The sequence below is a fragment of the Trichomycterus rosablanca genome, chromosome 15 (genome assembly GCF_030014385.1).
Source record: "Trichomycterus rosablanca isolate fTriRos1 chromosome 15, fTriRos1.hap1, whole genome shotgun sequence".
Taxonomy (NCBI): domain Eukaryota; kingdom Metazoa; phylum Chordata; class Actinopteri; order Siluriformes; family Trichomycteridae; genus Trichomycterus; species Trichomycterus rosablanca.
The window spans coordinates 11291119-11312912 of NC_086002.1; the positions used below are offsets into that span (position 1 = coordinate 11291119).

Below are 21794 nucleotides of genomic sequence, written 5' to 3' on the forward strand. Positions count from 1 at the left end.
TCATTCACATTATCTGTTACTGTGAAGTGCACTACGTATTCCACCATTTTAAGTAGGGAGCGACGATTCATCACTACGCCGGAAGCTGGCTGGAACATTTACCCATTATTATTATTTACCACGTTATTAGAGAGCAGAAAATGACACGATCAGAATGATGTCGGATCATATACAGTGTATCACAAAAGTGAGTACACCCCTCACATTTCTGCAGATATTTAAGTATATCTTTTCATGGGACAACACTGACAAAATGACACTTTGACACAATGAAAAGTAGTCTGTGTGCAGCTTATATAACAGTGTAAATTTATTCTTCCCTCAAAATAACTCAATATACAGCCATTAATGTCTAAACCACCGGCAACAAAAGTGAGTACACCCCTAAGAGACTACACCCCTAAATGTCCAAATTGAGCACTGCTTGTCATTTTCCCTCCAAAATGTCATGTGATTTGTTAGTGTTACTAGGTCTCAGGTGTGCATAGGGAGCAGGCGTGTTCAATTTAGTAGTACAGCTCTCACACTCTCTCATACTGGTCACTGAAAGTTCCAACATGGCACCTCATGGCAAAGAACTCTCTGAGGATCTTAAAAGACGAATTGTTGCGCTACATGAAGATGGCCAAGGCTACAAGAAGATTGCCAACACCCTGAAACTTAGCTGCAGCACAGTGGCCAAGATCATCCAGCGTTTTAAAAGAGCAGAGTCCACTCAGAACAGACCTCGCGTTGGTCGTCCAAAGAAGCTGAGTGCACGTGCTCAGCGTCACATCCAACTGCTGTCTTTGAAAGATAGGCGCAGGAGTGCTGTCAGCATTGCTGCAGAGATTGAAAAGGTGGGGGGTCAGCCTGTCAGTGCTCAGACCATACGCCGCACACTACATCAAATTGGTCTGCATGGCTGTCACCCCAGAAGGAAGCCTCTTCTGAAGTCTCTACACAAGAAAGCCCGCAAACAGTTTGCTGAAGACATGTCAACAAAGGACATGGATTACTGGAACCATGTCCTATGGTCTGATGAGACCAAGATTAATTTGTTTGGTTCAGACTGTCTCAAGCATGTGTGGCGGCAATCAGGTGAGGTGTACAAAGATAAGTGTGTCATGCCTACAGTCAAGCATGGTGGTGGGAATGCCATGGTCTGGGGCTGCATGAGTGCAGCCGGTGTTGGGGAGTTACATTTCATTGAGGGACACATGAACTCCAATATGTACTGTGAAATACTGAAGCAGAGCATGATCCCCTCCCTCCGGAAACTGGGTCGCAGGGCAGTGTTCCAGCATGATAATGACCCCAAACACGCCTCTAAGACGACCACTGCTTTATTGAAGAGGCTGAGGGTAAAGGTGATGGACTGACCAAGCATGTCTCCAGACCTAAACCCAATAGAACATCTTTGGGGCATCCTCAAGCGGAAGGTGGAGGAGCGCAAAGTCTCGAATATCCGCCAGCTCCGTGATGTCGTCATGGAGGAGTGGAAAAGCATTCCAGTGGCAACCTGTGAAGCTCTGGTAAACTCCATGCCCAGGAGAGTTAAGGCAGTTCTGGGAAATAATGGTGGCCACACAAAATATTGACACTTCAGGAACTTTCACTAAGGGGTGTACTCACTTTTGTTGCCGGTGGTTTAGACATTAATGGCTGTATATTGAGTTATTTTGAGGGAAGAATAAATTTACACTGTTAAATAAGCTGCACACAGACTACTTTTCATTGTGTCAAAGTGTCATTTTGTCAGTGTTGTCCCATGAAAAGATATACTTAAATATCTGCAGAAATGTGAGGGGTGTACTCACTTTTGTGATACACTGTATATATATATATATATACAGTATATATATATATATATATATATATATATATATATATATATATATATATAATTGCCACACGTAACTAATGTTGCTGACTTTTGTTGTACACAAGTCATTTGAAACGAGTCCGAGTCGAGTCTGAAGTCGCTGGGTCTGCGACTCAAGTCCCCATCTCTGAAGTAAGCTAAACCAAATGGCTATTTGAAGAGGGTGTCTCAGACTCCATTTAATATCGAAAGGGTAAGGAGTCTTCCCAGTATTTTAAAAGTGCTTCTGAAAGTCTGCTCTGTGATGGACTGGCAACCTGTTTGTTCTGTTTCCTTAAAAATTTGACATGTTGACCAATGGGTTCTTGAACTTTCGCTTCGCTTTTGTTCTTTGTAGCTACCACTTTCACAGATCTCACTCTGCAACTTTTAAGTCCTCCTTTCTCCCAGCTCAGCGAGTAATCTCATAAAGTTTATAACTTTTGAGCAGAAACAAGTTCTTAATTAAAATTCTGTCCTTAGTAATAACAACCATTTTATCTTGTGTTACAATATAGTCGTCTGCTTAGGTAGGTGGTACGTGTCAAAGTAACATCCACATGGATGGTAGGACTGAAGGTTTCCCAGCAGAACGTTGCCCAAAGCATCACACTGACTCTGCCGGCTTGCCTTCTTCCCATAGTGCATCCTGGTACCATATGTTCCCCAGGTAAGCGACGGACACGCACCCGACCATACACTTGATGTAAAAAAAGAAAACGTGATTCATGAAACTAGGCCACCTTCTTCCATTGTGCCCATTGTTGGTGCTTTCGGCAGAGAACGGGTCATCATGGGCACCCTGACTGGTCTGTGGCTATGCAGCCCCATACGCAACAAACTGTGATGCACTGTGTATTCTGACACCTTTCTATCAGAACCAACATTAACTTCTTCAGCAGTTTGAGCTACAGTAGCTTGTCTGTTGGATCGGACCACACAGGGCCAGGCTTTCGCTCCTCATGTGCATTAATAAGCCTTGGCCGCCAATGACCCTGTTGTCTGTTTACCACTTTTCCTTCCTTGAGCTGTTCCCCACAAGAGCTGCAGTTTTGGAGATGCTCTGACCCAGTCGTCTAGCCATCACAATTGGGCCCTTGTCAAACTCGCTCAAATCCTTACGCTTGCCCATTTTTCCTGCTGTTAACACATCAAATGTAAGGATACAATGTTCACTTGCTGCCTAATATATCCCACCCACTAACAGGTGCCGTGATAAAGAGATAATCAGTGTTATTCACGTCACCTGTCAGTGGCCATAATGTTATGCCTGGTCTGTGTAAATATCAGTCTATATCTATCAATAGTAAATACATTCTACGAAATTGCTTTAAAAGTCGTCAAACATGTTAAAATATTTTGGAATAACCATAATTAGCATAACAGCCTAAGGCTAACTGGTCGTTTGATAGAAATCATTAGGATTTTAGTTTTCAGTTTGTTTTAATATAAACAGCCCATAAACTGAGGTGGTTTTGGTATTCTAAAATATTGGGCTGTTGATAAAAAGGTTGAGGATTTAGGTCACACCATGCCACACGCCTCAACAGGACACATAACTCCTAATTAAAATTGTGTATCACCTTGATTAAAAAAGGTTCATTAAATAATAGTCAGTTCTATCCATTCAAAACAAATGGGTTTAAGAAATCAGTCAGATTTGAAAAAATAAAGCAAATCAAAGGCTTTTAAGTAACTCAAATGCACATCTTTTGGAAGCACACTTTATTGAAGTGGCATCCCAACTGGGATGAAGCAACCAGAACAGTGGTACACTAATAAATCATAAGTGGATCCTTGGGATGCAAAAAAATAACCTTCTCTTTATCCCTATAAAATCAGTAAGTTTAATTCCTGCAGCCTACTTGTATTCTGCACGTACTTATTATCCCAGCCAGGATCAAAGCAGTAGCCCTTCAACTGCAGCCAAAATCACTCAGCTACATGCGTGGCATCGGTTATTAAACAGCACTGCAAGCAGCAAGAAATGCAGAGATTATTTAACGCCCGCTGTGCCGCAGTGGCCGTCCACATGGTCGACAAGTCGAGTATCTGACACAACACGGCTCGTCAAGAAATTCCCACGTAACTGATGTGACAATAATAAACAGCAGCAGGGTGGAAACGGCTGCTTACGGTTTTATCAGCGGTTAACCAGGATCTCTCAGATTAGAGTCATAGCGCCTGTGTTTGAGTTGTATTCTGATTCTAATTTGTCTGATTTAATGGATTTTACTGAAGTATTCGAACTGAAGACATGCAGAAATGCACATTTTCAGTCAGGATCATTAGCATAATCCGACAACCTCAAATCTCTGGTGTTTTACCAATTATTGCCATATGTTCAATCCTAAAATTACATTTACCAGTTTACATTCGAAAGCATTCTAAACACATTCAAGACATTTCAAAATAAAAAGACATTTTAACCAAGGAATAAATACAACCCATGGAAAAGCCTAACATCCAAGCCCCCAAAATGTAGAGAAACATCTGGACTAAGTCTTTAGATTTTTTCAGTTGCAAATAATTGTCATTTTTTTGTGTGTTTTTTGAACGTGTCAGAGTACTCTTCTAAATCTAGTTAATAAACTATAAAGGTTCCCTTTATTAATATTTTTTGAATACTCAGACCGGCAGAGACTACTCTCTACTTGTCGCCCGAATCGCTGATCGCGCATCGCCTTGTGGTCACATCGGCAGTGTCAGTGTCATCATCACCAGTGGGTGTTTGGTTGCCGTGGTTAAACTGATGCTAAGCAAAAAACAATGGCTAAAGATCACAAATCAAATTCCTTCTAACCAGTTTTTACCACAAATTACTGCTAGAATTAAAAATTCTGAAGGGAAATCGATCATTTATAAATTTTATTCCTGCATAGTCCATCGCTGTATGTATACAGTCAATATGACAAGAAAATTGTGTTTGTCTGAGCAATTGAGGGTTAAGGGCCTTGCTCAAGGGCCCAACAGCAGCAACCTGGCAGTGGTGGGTCTTTAATCAGTGACCTTCTGATTAGTAGTCCAGTATTTTAACCACCATTCTCTAAATAGAACTTACACTGATGAGCCATAAGATTAAAACCACCTCATTGTTTCTACACTGTCCATTTTATCAGCTCCACTTACCATATAGGAGCACTTTGTAGTTCTACAATTACTGACTGTAGTCCATCTGTTTCTCTACATAGCATGTTTTCACCCTGTTCTTCAATGGTCAGGACCCCCACAGAGCAGGTATTATTTAGGTGGTGGATCATTCTCAGCACTGCAGTGACACTGACATGGTGGTGGTGTGTTAGTGTGTGTTGTGCTGGTATGAGTGGATCAGACACAGCAGCACTGCTGGAGTTTTTAAATACCATGTCCACTCACTGTCCACTCTGTTAGACACTCCTACCTAGTTGGTCCAGCTTGTAGATGTAAAGTCAGAGACAATCGCTCATCTATTGCTGCTGTTTGAGTTGGTCATCTTCTAGACCTTCACCAGTGGTCATAGGACGCTGCCCATGGGGCGCTGTTGGCTGGATGTTTTTGGTTATTGGACTATTCTCAGTCCAGCAATGACAGTGAGCAGCAGCATTTTCTGTGTCTTATTTATTCATACCAGCACAACACACAGTAACACACCACCATGTCAGTGTCACTGCAGTGCTGAGAATGATCCACCACCCAAATAATACCTGCTTTGAATTAAGGGCTTTGCTCGGGGGCCCAACAGTGGTAACTTGGCAGTGGTGGGGCTTAAACCAGCAACCTAATTTTCACTACTCTAATACCTTTACCACTGTGATACCACTGACTTGTAGCATTACTATTCTATACTCACTACCAAACATCAACAGGTTACCATTCCTAAACATATTGTTGCCTTAAACAGGGGACACAAAAGCAGAGCTGGCAGAGTGGGTGCTGCACTACAACATTGTCATTACAGTCCTGTGTTCAAACCTGCCAACAGGTATAAGTAAGTGCGGCCAAGAGTTGGATTTAATGACCAGTTCAGGCAGCACCCAGTGTTTCAGGGTGGCACCAGACGAGCTGTGACCCTGACCACGATGAAGCAGTTAGTAATAATGACTAACTAACTGCTGTACCATGCTCTATAAGAAATTCGACAAACAAGTATCCTCACTCCCTACTGTTATTAAGATCTTAACCTGACTGAGCTTCTTGACTGAAAAAATCAATACCTCAGCAGTCTCCACAAGACAATCCCCTTGAAAGTAAAGCCAATTGCTATGTAGTTGTCTTTTTAACTTTGTTGTCCTTGTTTTATCAGTATTCTGGGACTGACTTTGCAAGAAGCGTGACTCAGACAATTCAGGTAAGAGCACAAAACTGTAGTGTCTCAAGAGTCTCTGGAGTCAAAAATCGACGAGCCCTTTTTTCTATGCTTAAACAGTCTTTACAAACCAATTCCCCCCCAAAAATAATACAATAAAGTGGTACATACCATCCTCAGTGGGCACGTAGATGTTCAGGTATAAACAGTCTTCACTTTGGTCCTGCACGTAGGTCACAACTGTATCCAAGTTGGCAGTGAACCATACAGGTAACATATCATTGAGCAAAAAACGATCTTCCAGAAACTGTGGGCAGACCGGGGCGAACTGTGTGGCGTTTCGAATTCCGGGCCAAGACATAGGAGGCTCTGGAGGCTGAAACCTCCTTTCACCAGTTGGCGGTAGAGCATACGGAATCCCCAAGTATTGTTCCACTGGTCCCAAAATCTCATTGGGTAGCGATGTTTTCAAGCCTCGTAGCTTCCCGTAGTTGGTGGTGACGATGGGATGCTGTTGTGCTTGAGCCACGACAAGCCAAGCGGCTAAAATTACAATCCAAGAGATTCGGTGTAGACTGGCAACTGGCTGGACCATGACTGATGTTATCCATGTGGTTCCCCCTTGCCCGGACATGGTCCAGATGAGGTTGGCCTAGAAGAAGGTAAAAGGTCCTAGAATTCCACTTGTTCAGGCAAGATCAATCCTGTTTCTTAAGCTATGATGAACAGGTTTTGGGCAAAACACCCTCCATTCAAATCACCAATCCTGGAACCCCCCATCCCAGAAGAATTGGCCAACATTAGTGTTGAGGGCTTAGCTGAAAATCTGTTGAACAGCAATCCTTCGATAGACGCCAAAGGTTGTTTTGTCTTCGCTGAAGTTTCCTCGTCTCTTCAGTCCATATTCAATGGTCTGCCTGCAGGGAAAATAGTAGAATTTATTTAAATCTATGTTTACTGGTGTTTGTGACAAACACAACAGTCAAGACAGTCAAAACTGTGAAGCTTCCTAAAGTTTTATGAATGTGATCTAGTGAAAAGACAGCAGTCAGGTTTATTGGAGACACTAAATTGCCCTATAGGTGAATGGGAGTGTGTATGAGTGTGTGTGTATGTGTCTGCCCTGCAGGGTGTTACTGTGTGCCTTGTGCCCATTGAAAAGCTGCGATAGGCTCCAGTAACGTAGAACTGGGCGGTTCCTGAATCACCCGGGTTATTGATTCGAATCTTCGTACTGAATCAGGAATCACTGAACCCGGATCCTATGAGTCCTCTAATTGGCTACTGAGTACACAAGGCGAGTGAGCAGGCTCACCGAAAACACTGCAGACTCATGATTTGACTGAACCGACTTCACTCCAGTCCGTGAATCTAATTAATATATTAAATATTCCAATAAACAAGTGGTTAAACACGCTGGTGTTCGTTATGTGGCTGATTTTGTGCACGTGCTATTATTAATGTTATTCTTATCATCAATAGTAGTGGTATAGATTAATAATGCAGCATATTTTCTTGTAAGTAAAACAAAATATAGTTATTATTATTATTAAAATGCAAATGCTTACAGGCTACTTTGGGACTGTACCACTTAAGGAGTATCATAGCCCTTCCCCCATGGTAATTAATTAACTGTTTGTTTTGGTGCCACTGTGGCTGCCTGACTGGGTCAAGTTACCATGGCAATTTATTGTTGATCATCCCCCTTGAACCCTTGACCTATTAATATACCCATCTGATTGGTAGGTGAGTTCACCCCCTCTCCCACATCCTTGTCCCTATCCCCCATGATCCATTTGTTGTTATTTGTGTTTAAGTTGTGTTTGTTTGTTTTTTGGTGTGTGGAATTTAAATTAAAGTTAAAATTTAAACTAAACATCTGTAACCTAATAATATGTCTGTGGATCCTTACAGTTGTAATTTATTTTATTTATTGGACGGGTGGGGAGCGGGACCCAAGTGACCCAAGTGACTCAAGTGAACTGGATCTTATTACTGAGTGACTCAGATTAACCCGAGTCCATAAAATGAACCGGATTTACCACCACTACAGTAACACACCCTGGACATGAGACCAATCCATCACAGAGCCTTTGCCACCTCCCCCTGACACAGCCAATCATGTCTTTATGTAGATGCCTGACTGATCATAGCACCATTGGGGATTCAAACCCTGGATCCCAGTGGTAGTGGGCTAGCTTCATTTACCACTGCACCACCTGAGCACACTCAATATACAGTATTTAATATTTACCCTAACAATACATACACTAATCAACCATAAGTAAATGCATGCAACACGTTTCAAAAAAGCCAAAGGTAAAAGTGGTTATTCTCTTATTTTTTCCTATTACTGCATGTATTACTTTGATTTTTCTTTAATGCCACTTCATTGAGGCCCTGATTAACTTATATTCCATATAAACAGCACTTATTTAATATATTAAGAGGTCTAATAAACTGCTGTTAGTGTTTACACTAATATGCATTTCTAAAATCCACACCTCTATCTTAAATATATTCTTGTTACTCCTAGGCCCATTAACAAAACAATGGTGAACTACATGGTGTAAATTGCAAATCAGATCAATTCCTGCTTTCCCCCGGCACTAATTTAGACACGCGATGCAACTGGTGCTCAAAAAAGGAGAATCAGGTTAGAAAATTTACACTGTTGTTGCTAAATGAATAAATCTGCACTGACATAGAACCCATGTGCGCCAATGTCTACTTTATGACACCCCTGCCGATACTGATAATCAGTTTCTTAGTGCATCCTGACAAATACACCGACCAGGCATAACATTATGACCACTGGCAGGTGAAGTGAATAATACTGATAACTGATTATAGGCACCTGTTAGTGGGTGATATATATTAGGCAGCAAGTGAACATTTTATCCTCAAAGTTGATGTATTATTTAGAAGCAGGAAAAGTGGGCAAGTGTAAAGATTTGAGTGAGTTTGACAAGGACCTAATTGTGATGGCTAGACGACTGGGTCAGAGCATCTCCAAAACTGCAGCACTTGTGGGCTGGTAAGTATCTATCAAAAGTGGTCCAAGGAATGATGCTGGTTCTGATAGAAAGGTGTCAGAATACACAGTGCATCACAGTTGCAGGGCTGTTTTGGCAGCAAAAGGGGGACCAACACAATATTAGGAAGGTGGTCATAATGTTATGCCTGATCAGTGTACACCTACATTTAAAGATAAATGCAGGAATGGGTGAATTAAAGTGAACAAATGGATTAAAGTTGAACTGCTGCAATGAAATAAAAGTCCAATTAAATGCATTATGCATTACTGTTAATAATGCATTATCCTATAAAAGGTCATTTATTGAAACATCAACCCTCGAATAGGTATATATTATTTATTATGAGCAGTGTGAAAGTGCTTGGACATGCTTTGCAATGAATAAATAATGATCATAAGTGAATAACAATGACATAAATATTGCCTCTAATATATTAACTAAACCTAGACTGATATTCTGCCATTGGAAACTGATCTTCTAATACTGTAGACTACTAGGACTTCTAGTTCTAGGTCTTATTTGTTTGGAAAACGGCTCCTGCTTTTATCGTAGGACCAAATCATTGTGTGTCCAATCAGCCTTTCAGTCTATGAATCCAATCCACTAATGCAAACCGAATGTACATGATCCATTCATGTGAGTACAATGGCTTGAATCTTTTCCAAAAATAAAGCTTAATTGAAGTGCATTTTAGTGCTGTGTGAAATTCCCTATGTATCCAATCATGACGTTGTTTATTATCAACAATGTATGGATATATATGGTTTTTCAACCAAAGGCTTTGTATCATGGTAGTTCCCTCTCGAGGTTAAAGACTGCAAGTCGAGACTGCAGTGCCAACAATGCTGCTCCTACCAGATGGGATGGAAACCTGGCGTGTTTGCACCAAAAATGTCCAGAACTTACAACTGACTGGACTGAACAATGAAAAACTCCAGTTATTTTTAGCTAGTTATAACTTTCAGTTCAATTTAATTTTGTCTTTGTATGATTTGTGTGAATCCTTTTTATTTAAAATATCCTCTAAAGTATCCTTTAAAGTATATGAAAAATTTGAATCGATGATTTTTAGTAATCCAATTACTCAAGTTTCTTGAGGAATCGTTTCAGCCCTAGTTATGCAACAGGAAAATAGTCTAAACCAAGTTTACATTAAAACAGCTTAAAGGAAAAATAATTAACCTTTTTAAAGTCACCTAATCATGTCTAGACTTGAACCCAATAGTTGTGTTGAGGCATTACCTAAAACAAAAGCTGTGTGTCTGTTTTAAACTGGTGCTGCAAAAAAAGAGTGGAAATATATTCAATGTAAAATACTAATACATCAATTTTATGTAGTGTTTAGTTCCAGTTATTGCTGCCACATTTTATGCAAACAATTCCTTTGTGTAACCCTTTGTGTAACATTAGGTTTTGTTTAATGACCTGAAATCATTCACAGTGACAAATATGCAATAACACTGCCATTTGGAATGAGGGCTAGTCCATTTTTTTACATTAATCTAGATCATTAAAGGTCAGAACGTCTAGAAGTATCTGCGGTGCCACATTTAAAACATCTGCTGATCTTCAGAACGTAACTGCGTCCAGAATCACGATAACTGCGGTACGGCATCTCGCAGAACAATTTGAGCAGATGGAAGATAATAGTTCTCATGAGAAGTTGAGTACTCAAGCAAAGCTGCTATAATACACTAACTGAGATTCTGCACTATACTAAACCAGTCCTGGGAAATACAGTTTCTAAATGTTTTACTATAGTACATTGGATCATTGGTCACTAGAGAGCTTGACTACATTGATTTCTCTGCTGGAAGACTGTAAGAAAAAAGAAAAATAAATCCCAGGCAGCATTTGCTTTATGAATATTTGCTGCAGGTTGGATATTTGATTGCGCTTCAAATGGAGCTTGGAACCCCTGTACACATGACAGCTTTTATACAGTACATTGCTATAACTTATATATGGAGGCCCCTGAGTTTTCTTTTTTGTCTTTAATGCTTTTATTCAGTGCTTTTAGACTGGTTCAGAGCTCCCACATGGCACAAAAACAATAAAACATTTACCCTATTTGGGCTAACTTGCAAGCTTAAGTCCTAACAATAAAACATGCACATATACACTGATCAGCCATAACATTAAAACCACCTCCTTGTATCTACATTCACTGTCCATTTTATCAGCTCCACTTACCAAATAGGGGCACTTTGTAGTTCTACAATTCTAAGACAGCAATGCTGTCACTGCTGGACTGAGAATAGTCCACCAAACAAATATATCCAGCCAACAGCGCCCCGTGGGCAGCATCCTGTGACCACTGATTAAGGTCTAGAAGATGACCAACTCAAACAGCAGCAATAGATGAGCGATCGTCTCTGACTTTACATCTACAAGGTGGACCAACAAGGTAGGAGTGTCTAATAGAGTGGACAGTGAGTGGACACAGTATTTAAAAACTCCAGCAGCACTGCTGTGTCTGATCCATTCATACCAGCACAACACACACTAACACATCACCACCATGTCAGTGTCACTGCAGTGCTGAGTATGATCCACCACCCAAATAATAGCTGGTCTGTGGGGGTCCTGACCATTGAAGAACAGGGTGAAAGAGGCTAAAAAGGCATGCAGAGAAATAGATGGACTACAGTCAGTAATTGTAGAACTACAAAGTGCACCTATATGGTAAGTGGAGCTGATAAAATGGACAGCGAGGTGATTTTAATGTTATGGCTGATCAGTGTAAATGGCAGCTTACAGGAACATACTGACCATTATTTGGAAAGTTTTCTTGACTCATCGACTCATATTTATCAAAGCAACACTAACCAACCTTAGGTATCCGTAAGACCTCAAGTATTAAATAAAGCAGTTCACAGCCACTTTCAAGTCTGTTGATCTGTCCAATGAAGCATGAGCTGTAGTCTGACAGAAGACAATGGCCGCCTAAAGGGAGGCATGTCAGATTAGTAGCTGTCGTCTGATACAGGAGACTCAGTGGGTAGAAACTGGCGACAAGGTTGAATAATTTAACAAAAATTAATCAACTGCAGAAAGTACGTGATTTCTGCTACTCATTACTATCTAAAACAAGAGTAGAAAAAAAAACTGGGTTGTAATTGAAGCGTTTTAATTCCAGTATCTTTGTAATATTTTTAATGCATAAATGCATTTGTGGACGCATGTCTTATATTCATGAATGCTTCACATTACATTTACAGCATTTAGCAGACGCTTTTATCCAAAGCGACTTACACAATGAGCAATTGAGGGTTGAGGGTCTTGCTCAGGGACCCAACAGTGACAACTTGGTGGTGGTGGGGTTTGAACCGGCAACCTTCAGTTTACTAGTCCAGTACCTTAACCACTGAGCTATCACTGCTCTGAATACAAAAATGGGTATTAGCTTACACTGATCAGCCATAACATTAAAACCACCTCCTTGTTTCTACACTCACTGTCCATTTTATCAATTCCACTTACCATATAGAAGCACTTTGTAGTTCTACAATTACTGATTGTAGTCCATCTATTACTCTACATATTTTTTTAGCCTGCTTTCACCCTGTTCTTTAATGGTCAGGTCTCTCCCAGGACCACCAGAGTAGGTATTATTTGGGTGGTGAATCATTCTCAGCAATGCAGTGACACTGACATGGTGGTGGCGTGTTAGTGTGTGTTGTGCTGGTATGAGTGGATAAGACACAGCAGCGCTGCTGAAGATTTTTAATACTGTGTCCACTCACTGTCCACTCTATTAGACACTCCTACCTAGTTGACGTAAAGTCAGAGACGATCGCTCATCTATTGCTGCTGTTTGAGTTGGTCATCTTCTAGACCTTCATCTTGGATGGATATTTTTGGTTGGTGGACTATTCTCAGTCCAGCAGTGACAGTAAGGTTTTTAAAAACTCCATTAGCATTGCTGTGTCTTATCCACTAACACACCACCACCATGTCAGTGTCACTGCAGTGCTGAGAATGATCCACCACCTAAATAATACCTGCTCTGTAGTGGTCCTGGGAGAGTCCTGACCATTGAAGAACAGCATGAAAGGAGGCAAACAAAGCATGCAGAGAAACAAATGGACATAAGTCAGTAATTGTAGAACTACAAAGTGCTCCTATATGGTAGGTGAAGCTGATAAAATGGACAGTGAGTGTAGAAACAAGAAGGTGGTTTTAATGTTATGGCTGATCAGCGTATGTTTATTTCCAATAGTTACATTAATAAGACATTCGTCCTGGGAAAAGTGCAGATCTGGTTGGCAAACATTGTAAGTCAGGACAATGAGTTCTAAGTACTGTGGCTCTTCGCGGTGTCAAATATTTAGATATTCACTAAAGGCTGTATGTGTGTATTCTGGATGTCTGGATGTCTGGACAGTGTCACGAACAGCCTTAAAGGCCTGCCTCCGTCCCTTATTCATCCTTAAAATAGATAACGCTGTTATATCACACAGAAGACTCAAACATTCAAACATTTGCCCTCTGTTAAATCAAGCAAAGTTCTAAGAGAGAACAAAAATAAGGAATGTATAGTTTAAAGATAGCACTCACTGTCTGTGTGATAGTCCCTGATAACTCATCTGAATTTTAATGAATGTGCAGGCTCTTAATTTGCATTTTAATTATTATAAAAGATCTGGCTGAGGGCAGGAGAAGAGATGGCCGCACATTATGAACGACACTATATTTCAGCAACAAATGCAAAGCCAGAATAAAGAGGCAAACCGTAAAAAATGCAGTTGACCTTTAGAATTGGTAATTCCACTGCTGCAAGTGCAACTGCTTTATATCACCTGTTCAGTATGAGAAGTACAGAACAAGTGCCTGAGCCAGCTAGATTTTTTTTTTCAAGCAATGCTTTCTTCTTTCTTCTCTATATCTTTTTAGAGACCAAAACAATAAAGACAGAAACCCCAGAGAGCCTTAAGTAAATAGAAGCAGGACTTATTTAAAGGTGACTGTAACGCTGTGCTCCAGATAGACACAGACCCAGATGGACACAGACCCAGACAGAGGCTGCCGCTTCGACAGACAGCTCGAGGTGCCGAACTGCAGCTTTCAACCGCTGCGATCTGGATCAAAGTAAATATCGATCCTCATAGCCAGAAGGCTGCGGCGATAAGGCATCTCCATGGCTCGGCTGCCTTAAACGCAGCCTGCATTTTGAAAATCACTCACAGCAGGACAGGTCCCAGTGTGGTGTTTAAAGTAATTGCACAGCAGGACCTGATATCAAATCAATGGGTTTCAATTGCCAGTTAGGAAAGATAGATTTCTTTAGAGTCTTAATGAGTTTGTTTGGATGGGATGGGTATGCAAAAGTGGCCATGTGCTGATAAGAACGTAATTATCACTCTTTCCCAACCAAAATGCCTGAATGGAGTTCATGTTGTCAGCTAAACTAATCAATGAAACTATAACAATGGATTAACATCATATTTAAGTATGTAATTTATCCCATAGTTTAAAGGTAAGGCTGCACTAATTTGTATGTCCTTAAATTTTGGCTTTCGCCAATGAAGTTGCAGTCTGTTTAGATGGGTAACAAATTAAAGAATTAAAAATCTTAATGAATCAGTTAAAGAGTCCTGCTGGTAGGAAGTGTTGGGTGATCAGATTAATATGCCTTCCATTATCAGGCAGCACTAACGACAGTGACGCTGGTAATCCTTAAAACGTGAATAAGCATTATTTAAAATTATTGCATAAAACAATTTCTACCTGTCATGTATTTGGTGATTATGAGTCATATACACTGATCAGCCATAACATTATGACCACCTACTTGTTGCTACACTCACTGTCCATTTTATCAGCTCCACTTACCATATAAAAGCACTTTGTAGTTCTCCATTTACTGACTGTAGCCCATCTGTTTCTCTACATACGTTTTTAGCCTGCTTTCACCCTGTTCTTCAGAGTAGGTGATCATTCTGAGCACTGCAGTGACACTGACATGGTGGTGGTGTGTTAGTGTGTGTTGTGCTGGTATCAGACACAGCAGCGCTGACGGAGTTTTCAAACACCTCATTGTCACTGCTGGACTGAGAATAGTCCACCAACCAAAAATATCCAGCCAACAGCGCCCAGTGGGCAGCGTCCTGTGACCACCGATGAAGGTCTAGAAGATGCCCAACTCAAACAGCAGCAATAGATGAGCGATCGTCTCTGACTATACATCTACAAGGTGGACCAACTAGGTAGGAGTGTTTAATAGAGTGGACGGTGAGTGGACACGCTATTTAAAAACTCATACCAGCACAACACACACTAACACACCACCACCATGTCATTGTCACTGCAGTCCTGAGAATCATCCACCACCCAAATAATACCTACTCTGTGGTGATCCTGTGGGCTGTGGGGGTCCTGACCATTTTAGAACAGGGTGAAAACAGGCTAAAAAGATATGTAGAGAAATAGATGGACTACAGTCAGTAATTGTAGAACTACAAAGTGCTTCTATGTGGTAAGTGGAGCTGATAAAATGGACAGTGAGTGTAGAAACGAGGAGGTGGTCATATACATTATGCCTGATCGGTATATATAGTAGTAGCAACACTGGTCTTTAAAACAACATTAGCACTATTTCTAAACTGTATTCTTGAGTTTTCACCTGCAATTTTTCAACTAAATGGAAGAGGGTTGTGCGACACGTTTTCGGGTTCCTTTTTACCGACATTTTTGGCGAAGTAAATGAATAAATAATCCTAAAATTACACACTTAGGCTTTATTTAAGCCTTGTTGGTTGCAATAGTGTTGAGCATAGCTTTGCCTCTTAGCTGGTAATGACATGATAGGCAGTAACTATTTTTGTTTTTTATTTTTTGACTAAGTCAAGTCAAATGTTTTTGTCTAATTCAACATTAATAACACTTTACACAAGCTTTTTGTAAAATATTGCAAACAAATAGGCTTTTCTTGCAAATATATATATATATAAAAAAAAATAAAAAAAAATTGATCATTAATACGCATGCGCGGATGGATCCAGCTGCCCTCTTCACACGCACCTTCCCTCTTAAAAATGGGTATGCAGATGTCCACAGTACCACCTTGCGGTTTAGAGTCGAATTAACTGGTCTCTATGTGTGTGTTTAAGTGTGTATCAGCACGGTAAAGTGAAAAGAAGAATGGATACACCATGGTACAAAAAGGTGTGTTTGATAATCACATAGTTGTTTATGTGCTAACATGCTAATTAAGGCGTAACTGGACATGTGTTGTTATTAGGCGGCATTTGAGTGAAGACACAGTTACTTCACTACTGGTTTACGCTATTTTAATACAAAATAAGCTCTAACATATATACATTAACCGTTTGTATTATATATATATGTTGTTTACTTATACATTATTCTGTTTAACAATTATAGTTAGCGCGAAATAAAATGTGTCAGAATTTAATGAAGGGTTGCCAGGTGGTTGAATTGAACCGAACATCACGTCTCAGTTTGCTTGTTCTGTCCTAGGTTTGGTTCTCCAGTAACGTACTAGCACAAAGCTTGACTTTATTCCTACACAACTTTTATAGTGTATTTCGGAATAAAGAGGTAGGTATTCAGGTATCCATGACCTTCTTAGAGTTTCCAAAGATGTAAATCTGGCAACCCATTTCCATTGCGATACCATATAAACCACAAACACTTACCCTGCTTTCTACAGGTAAGTCATGGTTAAATCAACGTTAAGGATGTTTTAGAACTTGTCACGTCACACACGTACCCCCTGAGTAAATGCAATGCTTAATCAAGTACATACAGTCATGGTCATTAAGCGGATCTTATTTGGAATGCGTATGTGCCTAAAAATCAAATCCGACCGGATTAAATTAGTTACAAAAACTGGCAACCCGGATTCATGCAACACATGCATACATGCATGCATGACAGTTCTATATTCTGCCAGCTAAACGTTACATGGTGTTAATGTTACAATAGAAAACATTCCGACTGTCCTGATCTTTTAAAACAGGTTGCATGCATGAAAGGACAAACAGCTATACAAGCAAAAAACAGCACTGGTACACACGCATGCCATCTGGCATCCCTCACCTGTGCCATATCTGCATCATCCGACTCTTCCCCGCCGCACTGATTTCATGGGATACAGCCAAACCATGTACGCGCAACAACCGAGACAAGACCCAAACTCCAATCCTGCTTTAGTCCCCTGTAAAAATCCCAAAAAGATACGATCCAGTAAAAAAAGAAGAGACGCCACGCTTTTACTTTAACTCAGCCGCCCGAACATTCAAACCGCGCTGATTTGGGTTGCCTCTTCATACAGAACGAGAAGAGATTAAAGGGAGAGACAACAAAGCTGGATCTGGATCTCTCTCTCTCTCTCTCTCTCTTCCCTCTCTCTCTCTTTCTGTCTCTTTCTCTCTCTCACCATTGGATTGCACTGAGTGAAATTTACAAACCTCACAGCCAATAGCTTGCCGCATTCACTCCATCACAGCTAACCAGCTGCGCAACACCAAAAGAACTTTTATATATTTGATATTAAGCATCCAGGAGCATGATTTCCCCTTAATCCACAACAGCTGGAGAGTAGACTACATGTCATCACCCCAATCATCACTGGCTTTCCTGCAAAATAATTATTCAAAACACACAGTGATAAACATCTAAGTGTACTTGTTAGATTCCATAAATATATATGTATATACACCAATTAGCCACTGTCCATTTTATCAGCTCCACTTGCTACATAGGAGCACTTTGTATTTCAATTACTGACTGTAGTCCATCTGTTTCTCTGCATGCTTTGTTACCCCCCTTTCATGCTGTTCTTCAATGGGTCAGGACCAGTGGCGGCTCCTGCCAAATCTCTCGGTTGTTGAGATGATGGCCAAGGTGACCCGTTCAGTGGGTAAATTAAAGCTTAAATAATTAACATCTTAAGTCATCTGTCAGTTTGCCCTCACAAATAACTCTGAACATGGAGAGAGACCAGCTTTACCATTAATCATAAAATGAAGTAAAGCCTTCACACTTACGATTTAATTCAGTCTTCATCAGATAGCATTTTATTTTAGGTGCAGCAGATCCAGAATAAAGATTGGCATCGGGGCTGATGTGCAATGAATAAAGAAGTACAATTAAACAATTGGGGAGATACAATAAGTGCAATCACAATTTACAATTTAAAAATTACATTACTTACTTGTAATGTACTTGTAACTTATATGATCCCCCCTTTGTAGATACTTGCTTGATGTTTACATTTGGTCTGGGTGGCCCTAATTCTTTAGTTGCTAATTTATCCTGATTACTACGATGACTGAATGGCATTTCCCTTAATGACACGATGGAGTTGCTCCGAACTGAGGTAATGGTAGTCATGTTGACGAGATCGCTAGCTGCTCCAATTATCGCTACACCAGGTTACGTGTGACGCAAGCACGTAAGTGCGAGCCCTCCCGGAACCCATACAGATTGTATTGCAGCGCCTGCAGTTCGAAAAAAAGTGCTTTAATATGAGAGTCTATCAGAGCAATACGGGCGATTTTCAATCAGACTGAAATCGCCCAAAAAGGGGCGGTACTGTACGGAACACAACTCGACGCTGATTGGACTACGATATTCAGAGGCAAGACAGACTGTCCAGAACAGTCACAGCTAGTTTAACACTGGTTAAATGTGATAGAAAAATTTCTTCCCTTTCGCCCTTTGGTGGGAGTCGCCTGATCGCCCTAAGGAAGGAGCCGCCCATGGTCAGGACTCTCCCAGGACCACTACAGAGTAGGTATTATTTGGGTGGTGGGTCATTCTTAGCACTGCAGTGACACAGACATGGCGCTGCTATGAGTGGATAAAACAGCAGCGCTGCTGGAGTTTTTAAACACCTCACTGTCCCTACTGGACTGAGAATAGTCCACCAACCAAAAATATATCCAGCCAACAGCACCCCGTAGGCAGCATCCTGTGACCACCAATGAAGGTCTAGAAGATGACCACCTCAGACAGCAGCAATAGATGAGAGATCTCTGACTTTACATCTACAAAGTGAATCAACTAGGTAGGAGTGTCTAATAGAGTGGACAGTGAGCGGACACGGTATTTAAAAACTCCAGCAGCGCTGCTGTGTCTGATTCACTCATACCAGCACAACACACACTAACACACCACCACCATGTCTTAGTTTTTATTGTATTATCAATTGCAATTACGATTTCACTGCAGTACTTGAACCTATTGTGCAGTGTGTATGGTAATTACGGTAATTAACTGGTAACCTATTACAGTTTGTTACTGTAAGTTTGCTCCACAGTTAGTTATTGTAAAATTACAGTACTTTACTGGCAACTATGCTGGAAATGTACTGTATATTACTGTAAGCTCACAGTAATTTTACTGTAAAATTATAGTAATTAACTGTTAACACATTACAATTCTTTACTGTAAAAAGGCTCTACAGTTATTTACTGTAAAATTACAATACTTTACTGGCAACTCTGCAGCCAGTAAATTACTGTAAATTTACCTTTTTTTTTTTTTACAGTGTGGTCGGGGCATAGTGGATCTGGCACTACCCAGAAACACTGAGCGGAAGACAGGTACGAATTCCATTACAGAGCAACACACACAAACGCTTACTATCCTTTAGGGGCGTGTAATCTACTGTATGTTTCTGATAGTAGAAGAAAACCAGCGTGCTTAAAGAAAACCCACATAAACATGGCCATAACACGCAAAACTCATAGACAGTGACTGGATCCATTCTCTGGTAAGCAAACAGAGTTCACAGATTGTTAGTATACAAATGTTCGGTTAAGGATGCTGCAGCATTCTGCTGTACAAATAAAACAAGCCATTATAAGAAAATCATTCTCTCTTTATGGGCTTCACTTCACTGATCTTGCAGTGGTGGTTTGTTATTTTAGTAAGCTAATTACCAGACAGTATTATCATTGCACAGAATACAAAGTGATGTACAGGTATACGTCACATGTGTGATGTGTAATTTGCCGCCTCAAGCATGACATTCTGACGCCTCGCCTTAAGTCTTTCAGAAATTGATTTGTAGCTGTACTGTAGCAGTGAGGGGTGACACATGAGATATAGTGTGTGTGTGTTTGTACAGAGTATGAGCAAGTAAGAAAGGAAGAACTGAAGTGTATCCATCATTTCCCACTCGCCTATATAAGTGGACTGCTTTAAAAAAAAAAAAAGACAATTGATATACTACGCTATAAAAACAACTCGTTCATCATTTCCCCAGAAATGTAAAATACAATGCCTTGGGAAAATTGTGGAATCTATACAGAGGTGATTGAACAGACAGTGGGGGCTCCAGGAAAACAAGTGTGGTGCATTTTGGAACTTTTATTGTGACTAGTGTTTATTATCATTGTGTTTTGTTATTGTAAGTACATTTTCAATTCATTCATTTTCACCAGTAACTGATGAAGGTTTCTGGCACCACCCACAAACAGTGGGCACTAGGCAGAAATACACTTTGGACAAAGCACCATACTCACCTCTTTACTTACTTTGTTACATCTATGGCCAATTTAGAGTACACCTAAATTTTCAGAATCAGAACCAGCACTAACTTCTTCAGCAATCTGAGCTACAGTAGCTCGTCTGTTGGACACCAGCCCGCCTTCGCATCAGTGAGCCTTGGCGGCCCATGACCCTCTCGCCGTTTTACTACTGTTCCTTCCTTGGACCACTTTTGATAGAAACTGACCACTGCAGACCGGGAACACCCAACAAGAGCTGCAGTTTTGGAGATGCTCTGACCCAGTCGTCTAGCCATCACAATTTGGCCCTTGTCAAACTCACTCAAATCCTTACACTTGTCTATTTTTTCTGCTTCTAACAACTTTGATGATAAAATGTTCACTTGGTGCCTAATGTATCCCACCACTAACAGTTGCCGTGATGAAAAGATAGTCAGTGTTATTCACTTCACCTGTCAGTGGGCATAATGTCATGCCTGGTCGGTGTACAGTTGGGTACATATAAAATCTGTTTAGAACTATTGGTACCCTTGGTAAAGATAGATACATGGTCATCTGAAAATATATCAGTACTTAATCAGCTGAAAAAGATCAAATAATCTAACCTTTTAATTAAAAAGGTGTATTGCAAGGGACCAAAATACCAGAATTTACAAGAGTTTATAACTCCAAACATTTCTGCAGAGCTAGATTTAGCTTTAACTTAAGTATATATCTTAATGCTGTTTCTTAAAAAATACAGCAAACGAACAGAGAAAATGAATTATGTGTTAATACTACCACATAATATTGCTGATCCCAAAACCTACTGCTATTCTTTATGACCTAAAGCTGGGTCACAACATGATTAAACCATTGAGAACTCAATAAATGTCTTTAGTTGGCTTCTTCTGTGATGTGATATTTAATCACCATGAAGAGATTCAAGTGTCCAAGTGTGTTGGAACCACGTTAAAAACTAAGGAGCTCTACAAAAGCTGAAAGAGAAAATATTTTAATTGCACCAAAAGGGCAATGGGACAGTGGTAGCCTAGTGGGTAGGGCTTTGGACTATCAACCAAAAGGTTAAGAGTTCAAATCCTAGCTCCTCCATGCAGCCTTTGAGCAAGGCCCTTAACCCTCTCTGCTTCAGGGGCGCCATACAA

The 21794-nt window shown here is 40.5% G+C and overlaps 1 protein-coding gene across 1 annotated transcript in view; it reads right to left on the reverse strand.

Annotated features, from left to right (window-relative positions):
• Positions 1–17326, reverse strand: part of nlgn4xa (neuroligin 4 X-linked a) — a 122485-nt gene extending 105159 nt beyond the window's left edge. The window contains exons 1-2 of the mRNA XM_063009695.1: positions 17231–17326; positions 6300–7045 (exon numbers count right to left, since the gene is read on the reverse strand). Coding sequence (XP_062865765.1) covers positions 6300–6762 — 463 coding nt within the window. The 5' untranslated portion in view covers positions 6763–7045; positions 17231–17326. The remainder of the gene's footprint in view (positions 1–6299; positions 7046–17230) is intronic.
• Positions 17327–21794: the final 4468 nt, after the last annotated feature.